Here is a 15,206-nt window from a genome sequence, read left to right on the forward strand (position 1 = left end):
CTTTAGTCCCAGCACTTGGGAGGCAGAGGGAGAGGCAGAGGTAGGGGATTGCCGTGAGTTTGAGGCCACCCCAAAACTACATAGTGAATTCCAGGTCAGCCTGGGCTAGAGTGAGACCCTACCTCGGCAGGTGGGGGGGCGGGGGAAGGCAGTTCTGGTTTCAGTGAGACTCTGTCTTAAGGAAGCACACTGATTAGTGATAGTGAAAGAGTAATTTCCTGTGGCTTCTACACGTGCAACATGTGTGTCTGTACTTACGTATACACATATACATGCCACTCATACTATATACACAACATATACATGTATATAAAATGTCACTCAAGGGAAGAAACCAACTATCTGGCCATGCTTATTTGCCATGCTGTAACCCAGAGAAGGAATTGGACATGGCCCAGGCACTGAAGAGTTTCCATCTCACAAGGCCATAAGGCTCTGGGCTGTGATCTCACAGGTGTCTTTGTTTCACTAGCAGATGTAAATAGAGTTCAGAGGTGCCATCTCTTGGCAGCTCAACACAATCAAAACAGTTCCCTACCATCTGCTTTTCATGTCGCCTGCAAGCACAGACACCCCAATAACACTGTGGGGACTCCAGGTGCTCAGGCACATGAACAGCTCCATGCAGATGACCTACTCACCCAGGCACCTGGACACACAGACACACAAGTACTCTGGACAGGTGTACTCACACGAGTGGCTGCGTGTGTGCATGTGTGTATGCACACACAGGTGGGAATACAAGTGGACACACGTGAGAACACCCACAGAGTTCTGAAGCGGGCTTTCAGATGAGAGGCACCCGTGCAGCTGGGCTTGCCACAGAGGCCCAGTGCACCCCCTCCCCCTCCCAGCAGTCACCCCAGGCTGCTCAGGCCCCACCTTCCGCCCCCTGCTCTGAGAACTATACCTCATTTGAAGGGACACAGGTGGTCGCTGGGCTATTCTAGTGGAGTGTTTGGGTCCCTGAGCTGGCCTCTGCCTGCAGATCCCGGTGATCTCTCTGTTGGTCACACAGTATTGTAGGACAAAGACCTGCCCACCACAATAGCTCATCATGAGGCCATGTCCCAAGGTCACTGTAGAGTGATCCCACTTAAAGGCCTGAGATTAAGCAGGCTGAGGCTGGTGGGAGGCTTGACTTCTTCCTGGTTAATGACACCCCAGCCTCAGGCCTCTGGGAACTGCTGTGGTCCCCCAGCAGATGGAACTCGATAGAAAGCACAGCTGTGTGAGGATCCCTGAATGACATGCCCCCACACCCAGACTCCCCCCGCCCCCAGTGATAACCAGTGTTAAGAAGAATCACAGGCCATGGGACAACACAGTCAGACTCCATATAAATAAAATATTCATAGAAAAATAGTCTCTTACAAAACCTCTTATCCAGTGGCTCACTTTCCAGAAGATGGAAACTGCTAGAGTTTATTATTATTGTTCCTTCGGGCACTCTATTCCAAAGGGGACTTTTTCTAATGGCAAGGTGTAAACTGGGGAGGGCAAAACGATGGGGGACATATCTGGGAGAAGAATGTCTCCAAATCTGGACCATCTTAAATTCTGGACAAGTAGCAGCAAACAGCAAAAAAATATAAATGTGTGTGTATATATATATCTATATATGTATAAAGGATGCCTGCTCTTCATACTTAAACATCTAGTGCTGCAAAGAGGGTGCTTGCAAAATCAGCTAGTAGAAATGTCTGCATGAGGAGTCAGTCTATACACTTCTACCTGGCTCACAGTCCTAGCAACACAATCATCCCACCAGGAAATCCCACAGTCCACTTTGATTGCAGAAAACGGATCCCGATGAGTTGGAAGAATTCTGTTTTAATTAAATAAATTAATATTATTTCTTATCAGAATAAATTGTTAAATATTGCTATGACGAGGCCCAGGGATCCAGAGCTCCTGCCGCAGAAAACTTTGTTCCCGCCACGGAGTTGTCCTGGGCGGTGTCTGGGGAAGGGTGGAGCAGCATTGGATGTGGAACAGAATGGGCTAAGGCTCTGAGACATTCTTCCCACAGGCCCCCTCTCAGCAGAAAAGACAAGCTCAGTGCTTCTGTGGCTCCCTGTGAGTATTCAGGCAGTGGCCTCAGGGACACTGCAGCTCGGAGGAGCCGGGTCCTCTCGGCCATCTGCCTGCGGCGGCCCAGCGGCCGCTCACTTGCACGTGTACATCTCGGTGCGCTCGCTGCACGTGTTGCACTTGACGTAGCAGCACCAGTGGAACTTGCAGTTACACTGCCACACGCGGGCATACTGGTGCGTGTTGTAGCCACGGCCGCAGCACATGAGGTCACAGCCGCTGGCCTGGGGGGCTGTCTTGTTGCAGGCCCGGCCCTGCGTGCCCACGCTGCCCGTCACTGGGTCCTCTTCACAGTAGTTAGGCGACTTCTCAATGTACACTAGGTCTGTGTCCATGGGCTTGCGGTAGGACAGGGGCTTCTTGATCTTCAGGAAGGTGGGCCGCTTGTTGCGGCTGGCGCGCACGGGTTCCACGTGGACGGCCTCGTTGTACTTGTCCTTGAGCACATAGCCCAGCTCGCGAAACTGCGGCAGTGTGGTCCAGCATGTCTTGGTGGTGCAGGAGCCAGACACCCCGTGACACTTACACTCCAGCTTCATGTTCTCCTCCAGGATCTGGGGCAGGCGGGAAAGAGCACAGCATTCCGTCACTGCAGGCCTGGCCAAGGGTGGACCCCAGCCCACCCCTCCTGGCCCCTTCAGCCAGCTGTAGCTTTATTTTTGGTACAAGACACGCGGGCCCCAGTCCCTTTACCTCCCATCCTGGCAACAATGCCTCACCTGGATTGTATGCCCTGTTACTCTTTGGCTCCTACGTCCTGCTTAGTTCCATAATACCAGCCCAGCCTTGTCCAAGGACACATTGGTGCTCTATGGCCTGTATAGGTCTAAGAGCAATTGCAGACCACATTCGTAACCTAGAAGGGTTCACTGTAAAAGATGGGCTTCTTGGTAAACCTGCAGCGCCTGGCAACACTGGGTGAGAATCAAAGTAGTGACCCGTTGCACTTGTCCTGACCACTGGGGTAGAAGCTGGCCCCAAAGCCGGGATGGCTATCCACTGCGTCCTGCCTCGGTGTGGCTCAGACCCTGTCTGAGATACGCAAATCCGGCACAGGCACGTATCTCACTTCCCTTATCTTACAAAGACAAAAACGCCAACTCCTCTGACCCAGGCAGCTTTCTCCTCTCCTGCACACCCCGCAGACACACACGGCCTATGCCAAGAGGCAGGGCCAAGAATGCGTGAAGCAGCCGAGCCCTAGCAGCTCCAGCCCAGGCACAAGTGATGCCTGCTGGTGGAAGAATGGCCAGGTAGCTATACAAGCCCACAAGGGAACCTGGCAGGGCAGAGACAGTGAGCCCCACGCACAGAAACAGCCCCAGAAACAGAGTGGAAAAAAAAAAGTTAGTCACAACAGACATCTGCAGAATAGTTTCATTTGAGTCAAGCGCAAAGGGCAGCAGACCTGAACTGTGATTGCTGAGGAGTCTTGATGGGAGACAGTTACACCGCTCCAGGTACCTTCTCATTGCCTGGACAAAACGCCTGACCAGAAGCAGCTGATGGAAGGAAAGGGCTTATTGCTGGCTTACAGCTTTGAGGGGAAGTTTCATCATGGCGGGGAAAGCATGGCAGGAGCAAGACCACTGGGCACCGCATCTCCACACCAGCGGGGAAGAAGTAGAGCTTGCTAGCATTGGCCAGTGAGGCGGGGCCATGATTCCCCAAGGCCTGTCTCCAGTAACGTGTCCCTTCCAGCAGGGCTCCACTTCCTGCGGGCTCCACCAGCTGAGAACCAAGTCTGAGGTTTAATCACGTGAAGCTGTTGGGGGTATTTCCCATTCAAAATAATTAACAGTAGGGGCTGGAGAGATGGCTTAGCAGTTAAGGTGCTTGCCTGCAAAAGCCAAAGGATCTGGGTTCGACTCCCCAGGACCCATGTAAGCCAAATGCACGAGGGGGCGCCTGTGTCTGGAGTTTGTTTGCAGTGTCTGGAGGTTCTGTCAAGACCATTCTCTTTCTCTCTACCTGCTTATCTCTGTATCTCTCTCAAATAAGTTAATAAAAATATTTTTAAAAAATAATTAACAGTAAAGAAACGAGGTTCACAGATTTCAAGGAGAGGGGATGTGGCTGTCCAGGGGCCACCCCAGGTCCCTGAAGTCGGAGTGGCAGTGTTCTCTTTCATGATCAAGTATGACAAGAATTCTGCTTGATAATTATTCTTTAAATGAACACGATGCTCTCTACATTTTTGCACATAAACAGTCTCTTTCAATTTGTGAAACTGCAAAGGGTATAATAGCCAAGCACATGAAAAGTGCTGAGCACACAGGCTAACAGGAAAATGCAAATCAAATCACAACGAGGTCCTGCTTCACACTCAGCACGCGGCACAGCAAACAGTCCCAAGTGTGGGCGAGCCTGCGGCCAATGAGAGCCCTCGGCGCTGCTGGTGGGAGGGAGAACTGCACAGTCCCTTTGGAAAATAGTCCGCACTTCCTCAGAAATGTGCATGTAGAGTTGTCTCCAACCCAGCAATTCTTCTCACAGCATATACCCGCCCGCAAAGAGAAATCACACCTACCTAAAAGCCTGTATGTGAATGTGAACACTGGCAATTCTAATAGCTACCAGGTTGGGGAAAATCACGAATATCTACTACCTGATGCCTGACAAACAGACATGTATACTATGTAATGAGATATTAATTAGCCATGCACAGAAATGAGGTGCTGATACATTTGCAACATAGATGGACCTTGGAAACATTTTGAATGAAAGAAACTGGTCTCAGAAGGCTGCGTATTGCCAGAGTCCATTTATGGGCAACATTCAGAAGAGCCAAACCCATGGAGATGGAAGGTGGATTAGTGGGTATGAGGGGCTTGGAGGAAATGGAAGGAGCCTACCAAAGGGAATAGGTTTCAGAGTGTAAAGCTGATTGTGATCTCACTCCATTTTAACCAGACAGACAAAAGTTAGCAAGTGCTAGCAGAGATGCGGAGGAAGGGGGCCCTATGCACATTGTTGGTGAGAATGTGAATTGGTACGACTATAATGTCAGTCAGCATGGACACTCCTCATAAAATTAAACAGAGCATTCCCAGGAAACCCTGCTGCTGGGTGTCCCTCCAAATCAGCGTGACAGACCCTGCACACCCATGCTCACTGCTGCACTTAGACATAACGGCCAAGGACTGGAAACCAGCCAAGTGTCTGTGAGCTGATGGACGGCAGTCCACAGGCACAGGGAATACTACTCAGCCACAAACAGAGCAAACTATTGTCATTTGTAACAATGCAGGTGGAACAGAAGACCATAGTAGGAAGGGAAACAAGCAGGCACAGAGAGGCCAATGCTACGTGGTCTTCTTCATGCATGGAGCCTGAAAGTTCGTCTTGTGGCGGCTGAGAATGGTGGTTTTCAGAGATGATGGCTAGAAAAAGATCTTGAATGTTTTCATCAAAAGGGCTAAATGGCTGAATCATGTCGTATGTCCTTATACTAGAAAAACCACCTTGATTTGAAAAGGCAGTAGGTAGACTTAGAAGGTTTTAGTGAGAAAGCCGTCTGTTTACTCTTTCTGCCACAACCCTGGGCAATGGGTCCTGAGCTAAAGGCCGGGCTCCAGGGCCCTACAGGTATAGAGGCCACTCCTGCCTCAGACAGCATCCCCCATGCACGTGGCCTTCCTCTTCCTCTGCAGCCACTGATAGATGGCCTGGGGCTGTGGTGGCATTGAATGGGCCCTTAATCAGGTGACACCCAGCCCAACTCTGCTGACCCTGCATTCTGAGAGCCTCAGGGATCACATTATATCCACAGAAAGCTGGAGAGGATCACAGCTGCCCTGGCCAGGGCTGGTCACCCAGCGGGCAGCCAGCCTTCTCCCCGAAGCAGGGGACAACAATGTGTCCAGGTCACATCTGAATTCTTTCATCACAGCTTGCACCCCTCAAAGCCAGGTCGGCTGCCTGTTCTGAGCTGCCTGAGAAGATTGATTCATTGCCCTCTTACCCATGCTTCAGGTTCAGCTGGCGGAGGCTTTGCAGCCCCATAGTGACCTGTCTCTGGCATCTGCCCAGGGCTGGCACTCAGCAGATGCTCAGGAAATACTCAAAGGTAGTTAGTTTATCAGGGGCGTTGTAGACTATTCCCTTACCAGGCTGCACTTCTGGGTCTCAGATCCACTGTATAAAGCATGCTGATGTCTACCACTCAACCCAGTGTCCTCCAAGGCTATAGGGAAATGCAGGAGAGAATAATGCACGAGTCTAGGTCTGGCCTCGGCAGGCCCATCAGGTGGGATTGGCCCCTGGAACATACTGGGAGAGGTCAGAGGGCAAGAAGAATGTTCTGGCAGTTGCTGCCCATTGGGCCTCATTAGGCTATGCCACTTATCAAAGACCATAGCTCCTGCTGGGACATCCTGTCTGAATTCTACCAATTCAGCCACCACAGGTACTGTGGCATTCTTTGGAACCATTAGCTTTGTGCTATGGGGTTAGCAAAACCTTTTGCAATGGCTTCATATGGGAGATGGTTCTCCCATGTCAGATACACAAGTCAATACTACTGCGTCCTCAGAGCAGTGCCATCATCACTTCAGTACAATTTTAGACTGCATGTATCACTCCCAAAGAACCCCCCTGCCAATTCCAGTAACACCTTGTTTCCCTTATTTCATTCTAGCCAAGCACTAAGCTACTTTCCTACTTTATGGACTGGCCTGTTCAAGCATCCCTATTAAAGGAGCCTTTTGTGCATCCAGCTCTGTTCTCATTTTGTGAAGAGTTCTAGGCTCGTCCACGTGCTAACCTGTGCCACAAGCTCCTTCCCTGTCATGTTCCCCGACTGGGGGGATCTGTGTGGCTTCTCCGTGGCCAGGATGGTAGAGTCCACCCCTGACTGAGGGGATCTGTATGGCTATGCCCTTCCCAGGCCTCTGGTTCTGTACCTGCCCATTGCTTATCTGGAAGGTTGATTTTTTTTTTTTTTTTTACTTTTTAAAATTTTATTTACTTATTTTGAGAGAGAGAAAGATAGAGTGAATGGGAGTGCCAGGGCCTCTAGCCACTGCAAACAAACTCCAGATGCATGTGCCACTTTGTGCATCTGGCTTATGTGGGTACTGGGGAATCGAAATTGGGTCCTTAGGCTTTACAGGCAAGTGCCTTAACCTCTAAGCCATCTCTCCTGCCCCAGAAGGTTGATTTTTTTGTCACTATTTTAGAAAGTCCAAATGCAACCCATATAGCTGCTTCAGACTGTAAGGCCATGGGGAAGCTTGTCCTGCATGTTACCCAACCTCACAGAGGCAGCATCTGCAGCTTTGGGCTCAACAAATGTGGACACTCTCAGCTTAAAACAATGGTCTTTATTGATGAGTGTGTCCGTTTGTGTGCACATATAAGTGCATATGCGTACTTGCATGTGCATATCACAGCACGTATGTAGAGGTCAGAGGACAACCTTGACTGTGCCCCACCTTCTTTGCAGCAGGGTCTCTTGCTGCTGTGAAGGAGTCTAGCCCTTGAGCTTTGGATTCTCCTGGCTCTGCCTTCCGCTGTCACAGGCGCACTGGGATCACAGATGCACGTGCCACTTTGCCCCCTGCTTTTTACCCTAGTTCTGGGGAATCAAACCCAGGCCAGCAGGCTTTGTAATCCAGCACTTGTTCCCTCTGAATAATCTCCTCAGCCCTTCCTGTGGCTTTTGAGGAGCATGAAGCAGCCCAGCCCTTCCTGAGGAGGGCCAGTCTGCAAGTCCATTAGGAGAATAAAGGAGGTTCACAAATCACGCTGTGTGCCTTCATGGAGAAAAGACCTGCACAGAATGCACAACACACGTTCTCCAGAATCACATGCAAGGTAGATGAACAGGAGCCTTACTTCTCCTGGACTCAGCTTTCTGGGTCATTTTTGTTTATTTGTTTCGTTTTGTGTGTGGTACTGAGCAGAAAGCCAAGGCCTCACTTAGCATGTACTCAGCCACTGAACTACTCTCCTGACCTAGACCTTTCGAATACTCTACCATGTCCGGAAAAAAGCCACCTCCTCCGTGAAGCCTCCCCTGATTGTCGTAGGATCCTTCCCTCATTTCTGCAGCTGTCCTGGGCTGTTGGAGACCTGTCCTCTGGGGACAGTGATGAGCTGTCCATCTATCAGTGTCCCCCATGAAACCAGGAGCTCTTTGCAATGGACACAGGGAGACTATTCTACTTTGCCTCCAAGGAAGCTCCCCCCGCCCTCCCGCCAGTTGCAGTAGGAGATACTGTGAACTAGCCCTCTGCATCCAGTGTAAGCCAACCCTCCTGGCCAAGTGCTTCCAGTTCCCGTGGGGCAAACACACTCTTGCCGTGGCTGGTTGTAAGCAGTTTCCCATCACCTGTGTCCAGTACATATTTAGTCCTGAGTCCTCAAGCCCACAGGATCAGGCTTCACCTTCCCACTGGCTGGCTGGGCATGTGACCACACAGGGTCTTCCACTGTGCAGAAGCCTGAGGGCCTGCCTAGCTCAGAGAGCAGCAGCTTTCCCTGGCAACTGCCTCTGGACGCCAAGAAGGAGGGGACAAGAACGTCTCCCTTCCTGCCTGAAGCAGGGTGCACAGATGTGCAGTAGATGTCCCCAGCACCCCTCTGAGGCTTGGTGTCTACTGTCTCCAGTAGGGATGGGTCCTGAATCACCATCCCAGCCTCTGCTTCAGAGAGCCTCACCTGTGACAGCCCTTGGGACCCACCACCTTTGACAACTGGTGTGGCCCCTGCTTGCAAAGAGAACAAAATGCCATCTGTCCCCATGTGTTTTTCATCTGCTCACATGATGAGCGCCTGCTGGGTGCTGCTGGCCTCGCCCTTGCTAGGGTCCTGGAAGGCCTAATAGCTTGAGGTATAGCCCGTGCCACCTCTGAGCTTGTAGTTCTAAACCAAAGCAGACATGGAATTCATCCTGTCCCCGGTGCACTTAGAAACCCCTGGTCACCGTGGGCAGGAAGGGCCAGCGAGGAGCCAGGGCGAAGGAGGAACAGCTCCAGGAGAGAAGATCTGTGCTGTGCAGGTCCCACGTGGACCACCAGAACTGGCTAGACTGACAGGGATAGGAAGGGGCATTTTCAACCCCGATCACCAACACTTACAGGGGTGGAATGTGGTCCTTTGGAGGAAGGAGATAGAGGCAATGTGCTGAGGGCAGATGGTCAGGGTGACAAACCTGAGAGACGGGCAGGGAGGCATGTGGGTGACCATGCAGAGCAGACAAGAGCTCAATCTGGATGGTGGTCAGGTGGGCAGAGTAGGAGGTTTGAGGCCTAAAGGAACATGGTCCCCAGTGGCCAGGCCAGACTTGATATGATCCGAGGCAGGTGGGGGCCATCAGGGGAAGAGAAGGGGCTGAAAGTGTAGTAGACTGGGAAGCAGCACTGGGGTCTGGCAGATGGGAGGCTCTGCACTGAAACAGGAAGCAGGCAGAGAGATCCGGGTTGACAGCGAGGTGTACTGAGGCTACTGTGCAGACATCCAGGCACGGCCGTTGACCAAGAAGAGGGGCATCTGGGTAGAAGGGTCTGAACTCTGGCTCTAGTCACCTGGTATGCCTGAAGAGGAACATGTGAGGGGTGTCCTAGGAAGAAATCAGTCCCTTCCACAAACTGAAATGTGTGAATCTAGGCAGAAGAGGAGTGAGCACTAAAAAGAAACTGGTATAAAAACTAGGTTTCCAGAGCACAGAATGAGAGACTGAGAAAGCCTTAAATGACCACAAGCCTAGTATTGGCTGAGATGCTAAAGTGCCAATGGGCTGAGGCCATGTTAACTGAGGTGTAATATACACAAAAGGGAGGGGATGTTCCTCTTTGTGATTTCTAGAACTAGGCGATGCCTCTACACATAGAAATAGTGCAGCCAAGTGTGGTGGGGCACACCTGTAATTGAACTTGGCTGAGACAAGAGGATTGTTAATTTAAGAGACTGCCTCTGTTCCCCTCAAAGAGAGAGAGAGAAGAGAGAGAGAGAATGCCTAGAAAAGGATGTTGACGCTGCTTAGCCTAGAAAAAGTAATTTTGAGTCCTTGAGCACGTTACCCCACAAGCTCTGTATTCCTGTCCTGGCACAGGGTGAAAAGGTGAACTGGGTACCTAATGGGCAGAGCCTGGGCCCTGGCAGGAGGGGCAGTCCTGAGCCTCAGAGCTCTGCTCAGTGATAGGGCAGTCTTTTCCACCAAGCCCACCAGAACTGGATGGGGAGGGGTGAGCTCCCTGCCCGTGAAGAGGGGGTTCCCGCACCGGCTGGGCGGGGCTGCAGGTGGGAGTCTGCTGTGTCTCCTAGCAGTGTCCTAAACTTGTCTGGAGAAGCAGGAAGGATTTTCCACATCGCCAGAGGGAGAAACATCAATCTCTCTATGACAGGTCCTCCAGGAAGTGCCAACAATGTACCAGGTGCTGCCCAGAACCCACAACTACTTGGGGTGGGGTTCTCAAGCCTGGGGGCAAGCTCGGCTCTGAAAAATGCCTTGATTCATACATAATACCAAACAATGCATACTATCGAAGCCGGCCAGGCCCTCATGCAGCCCAGAAGATTCAGGTGAACCTCCTAGAGGCAGGAATGGGTTTTGAGGGGAGGGAAAGTGGTCATGACCTGTAGTTTCCACTTGCTCCATGCCACAGGGCACCCATTACTGAAAGCACCTGTCACCCTCCACAACATTCACAGGGCCATTCGATTTTCAATACTGCTCCCACACTGGGCATCAGTGTTTCTGTCCATGACCCTCAGCCCAGAGCCACTGGCCATATGATCAGGCTTTCTTGCCTCCTGGGATAGATCAGCCTTCCTGTGTCCCATCTCCACAGAGCCTGGACCAACCGGCTTCCCCTCCGCCCCCGAGGTAAGGTTTCACTCTAGTGCAGGCTGACCTGGAATTCACTCTGTATTCTCAGGGTGGCCTTGAACTCAAGGTGATCCTCTTACCTCTGCCTCCCAAGTGCTGGGATTAAAGGTGTGTGCCACCACACCCAAAACCAAAAGCATTTCTTCTTTCTTGTTTATTTTTTTTTTTAGGGCTCAGGCCTTTCAAGAACCTCACAAGTACCACCTTTCCCTCAGATGCATCCTGCCTCACCCCATCCCTCTCCAGGACACTGTTCTTTGGTATTTTGTTTCCTAGCAAGCCTGGCATGGCTCTGGAGCTCAGCAGATATTCGATCCTCAGTGCCAGTTCCTACCAGCCATTATGCCCACCTCCCATAAGTCACTTCTCCTAGTCCCCACTAGTTATCCCTCAGTTCCCACCAGTCACATTACAGGTTCTCACTAGCCACCTCTCCCAGGTCCCACCAATCACCTCTCCCAGTACCCAGCAGGCTGTGGGAAGACCAGGACATTGAGGGCTGGAGACTGAGGGTCAGAGTCACTGGGCAGCTGCTTCATCCTCTACCTTGTCATCAGTATTGGGCTATTCGTACCCGAGGTGGTGAGCAGTGATCCAGACCTGATTACTGCTCCCCTCCTCCCACCGTTGCTCCTCTTAATCTTGCTCCCTCTCCTCCCATAACTCCTCCTCTCCATCCTGATCCCCTCCTCCCAAACGTCCTCCTCTTCATCCTGCTCCCCTGCTCCCACTCCTCCTCATCATCATGCTTCCCTCCTCCCACTCCTCCTCTTCACGCTGCTCCCCTCCTCCACTCCTCCTCTTCATCCTGCTCCCTTCCTCCCACTCCTCCTCTTCACCCTGCTCCCCTCCTCCCACTCATCCTCTTCACCCTGTTCCCCTCCTCCCTCTCCTCCTCTTCATCCTGCTCCCCTCCTCCCACTCCTCCTCTTCACCCTGTACCCTCCTCCCACTCCTCCTCTTCACCCTGCTCCCCTCCTCCCACTCCTCTTCACCCTGCTCCCCTCCTCCCACTCCTCCTCTTCACCCTGTACCCTCCTCCCACTCCTCCTCTTCGTCCTGCTCCCCTCCTCCCACTCCTCCTCTTCGTCCTGCTCCCTTCCTACAACTCCTCCGCTTCACCCTGCTCCCCTCCTCCCACTCCTCCTCTTCATCCTGCTCCCCTCCTCCCACTCCTCCTCTTCATCCTGCTCCCCTCCTCCCACTCCTCCTCATCCTGCTCCCCTCCTCCCACTCCTCCTCCATCCTGTTCCCCTCCTCCCACTCCTCCACTTCATCCTGCTCCCCTCCTCCCACTCCTCCTCTTCACCCTCTTCCCCTCCTCCCAACCCTCCTCTTCACCCTGCTCCCCTCCTCCCACTCCTCCTCTTCATCCTGCTCCCCTCCTCCCACTCCTCCTCTTCATCCTGATCCCCAACTCCCACTCCTCCTCTTCATCCTGCTCCCCTCCTCCCACTCCTCCTCTTCATCCTGCTCCCCTCCTCCCACTCCTCCTCATCCTGCTCCCCTCCTCCCACTCCTCCTCTTCATCCTGCTCCCCTCCTCCCACTCCTCCTCTTCACCCTGCTCCCCTCCTCCCACTCGTCCTCTTCATCCTGCTCCCCTCCTCCCACTCCTCCTCCATCCTGTTCCCCTCCTCCACTCCTCCTCTTCATCCTGATCCCCAACTCCCACTCCTCCTCTTCATCCTGCTCCCCTCCTCCCACTCCTCCTCTTCATCCTGCTCCCCTCCTCCCACTCCTCCTCATCCTGCTCCCCTCCTCCCACTCCTCCTCTTCATCCTGCTCCCCTCCTCCCACTCGTCCTCTTCATCCTGCTCCCCTCCTCCCACTCGTCCTCTTCATCCTGCTCCCCTCCTCCCACTCCTCCTCCATCCTGTTCCCCTCCTCCCACTCCTCCTCTTCATCCTGCTCCCCTCCTCCCACTCGTCCTCTTCATCCTGCTCCCCTCCTCCCACTCGTCCTCTTCATCCTGATCCCCTCCTCCCACTCCTCCTCTTCATCCTGCTCCCCTCCTCCCACTCGTCCTCTTCATCCTGATCCCCTCCTCCCACTCCTCCTCTTCATCCTGCTCCCCTCCTCCCACTCCTCCTCATCCTGCTCCCCTCCTCCCACTCGTCCTCTTCATCCTGATCCCCTCCTCCCACTCCTCCTCTTCATCCTGCTCCCCTCCTCCCACTCGTCCTCTTCATCCTGATCCCCTCCTCCCACTCCTCCTCTTCATCCTGCTCCCCTCCTCCCACTCCTCCTCATCCTGCTCCCCTCCTCCCACTCGTCCTCTTCATCCTGCTCCCCTCCTCCCACTCGTCCTCTTCATCCTGCTCCCCTCCTCCCACTCCTCCTCTTCATCCTGCTCCCCTCCTCCCACTCCTCCTCATCCTGTTCCCCTCCTCCCACTCCTCCTCTTCATCCTGCTCCCCTCCTCCCACTCCTCCTCTTCATCCTGCTCGCCTCCTCCCACTCGTCCTCTTCATCCTGCTCCCCTCCTCCCACTCCTCCTCTTCATCCTGATCCCCAACTCCCACTCCTCCTCTTCATCCTGCTCCCCTCCTCCCACTCCTCCTCTTCATCCTGATCCCCAACTCCCACTCCTCCTCTTCATCCTGCTCCCCTCCTCCCACTCCTCCTCTTCATCCTGCTCCCCTCCTCCCACTCCTCCTCATCCTGCTCCCCTCCTCCCACTCCTCCTCTTCATCCTGCTCCCCTCCTCCCACTCGTCCTCTTCATCCTGCTCCCCTCCTCCCACTCCTCCTCCATCCTGTTCCCCTCCTCCCACTCCTCCTCTTCATCCTGCTCCCCTCCTCCCACTCGTCCTCATCATCCTGCTCCCCTCCTCCCACTCGTCCTCTTCATCCTGCTCCCCTCCTCCCACTCCTCCTCCATCCTGTTCCCCTCCTCCCACTCCTCCTCTTCATCCTGCTCCCCTCCTCCCACTCCTCCTCTTCACCCTCTTCCCCTCCTCCCAACCCTCCTCTTCACCCTGCTCCCCTCCTCCCACTCCTCCTCTTCACCCTGCTCCCCTCCTCCCACTCCTCCACTTCATCCTGATCCCCTCCTCCCACTCCTCCACTTCATCCTGATCCCCAACTCCCACTCCTCCTCTTCATCCTGCTCCCCTCCTCCCACTCCTCCTCTTCACCCTGCTCCCCTCCTCCCACTCCTCCTCTTCATCCTGCTCCCCTCCTCCCACTCCTCCACTTCATCCTGATCCCCAACTCCCACTCCTCCTCTTCATCCTGCTCCCCTCCTCCCACTCCTCCACTTCATCCTGATCCCCAACTCCCACTCCTCCTCTTCATCCTGCTCCCCTCCTCCCACTCCTCCTCTTCATCCTGCTCCCCTCCTCCCACTCCTCCTTTTCATCCTGCTCCCCTCCTCCCACTCCTCCTCATCCTGCTCCCCTCCTCCCACTCGTCCTCTTCATCCTGCTCCCCTCCTCCCACTCCTCCTCTTCACCCTGCTCCCCTCCTCCCACTCCTCCTCTTCACCCTGCTCCCCTCCACCACTCTTCCTCTTCATCCTGCTCCCCTCCTCCCACTCCTCCTCTTCATCATGCTCCCCTCCTCCCACTCCTCCTCTTCACCCTGCTCCCCTCCACCACTCTTCCTCTTCATCCTGCTCCCCTCCTCCCACTCCTCCTCTTCATCATGCTCCCCTCCTCCCACTCCTCCTCTTCATCCTGCTCCCCTCCTCCCACTCGTCCTCTTCATCCTGCTCCCCTCCTCCCACTCGTCCTCTTCATCCTGCTCCCCTCCTCCCACTCCTCCTCTTCATCCTGCTCCCCTCCTCCCACTCCTCCTCTTCACCCTGCTCCCCTCCTCCCACTCCTCCTCTTCATCCTGCTCCCCTCCTCCCACTCCTCCACTTCATCCTGATCCCCAACTCCCACTCCTCCTCTTCATCCTGCTCCCCTCCTCCCACTCCTCCTCTTCATCCTGCTCCCCTCCTCCCACTCGTCCTCTTCATCCTGCTCCCCTCCTCCCACTCGTCCTCTTCACCCTGCTCCCCTCCTCCCACTCCTCCTCTTCACCCTGCTCCCCTCCACCACTCTTCCTCTTCATCCTGCTCCCCTCCTCCCACTCCTCCTCATCCTGCTCCCCTCCTCCCACTCGTCCTCTTCATCCTGCTCCCCTCCTCCCACTCCTCCTCTTCACCCTGCTCCCCTCCACCACTCTTCCTCTTCATCCTGCTCCCCTCCTCCCACTCCTCCTCTTCATCCTGCTCTCCTCCTCCCACTCCTCCTCTTCATCATGCTCCCCTCCTCCCACTCCTCCTCTTCA

The 15,206-nt window shown here is 54.0% G+C and overlaps 1 protein-coding gene across 1 annotated transcript in view; it reads right to left on the reverse strand.

The window, feature by feature from the left end:
- Window positions 1-1,817: 1,817 nt before the first annotated feature.
- Wnt7a (Wnt family member 7A) overlaps window positions 1,818-15,206 on the reverse strand; it is a 58,008-nt gene continuing 44,619 nt past the window's right edge. Inside the window, exon 4 of the mRNA XM_004671691.2 lies at window positions 1,818-2,648. Coding sequence (XP_004671748.1) covers window positions 2,169-2,648 — 480 coding nt within the window. The 3' untranslated portion in view covers window positions 1,818-2,168. The remainder of the gene's footprint in view (window positions 2,649-15,206) is intronic.

This window comes from Jaculus jaculus, chromosome 6 (genome assembly GCF_020740685.1).
Source record: "Jaculus jaculus isolate mJacJac1 chromosome 6, mJacJac1.mat.Y.cur, whole genome shotgun sequence".
Taxonomy (NCBI): Eukaryota; Metazoa; Chordata; class Mammalia; order Rodentia; family Dipodidae; genus Jaculus; species Jaculus jaculus.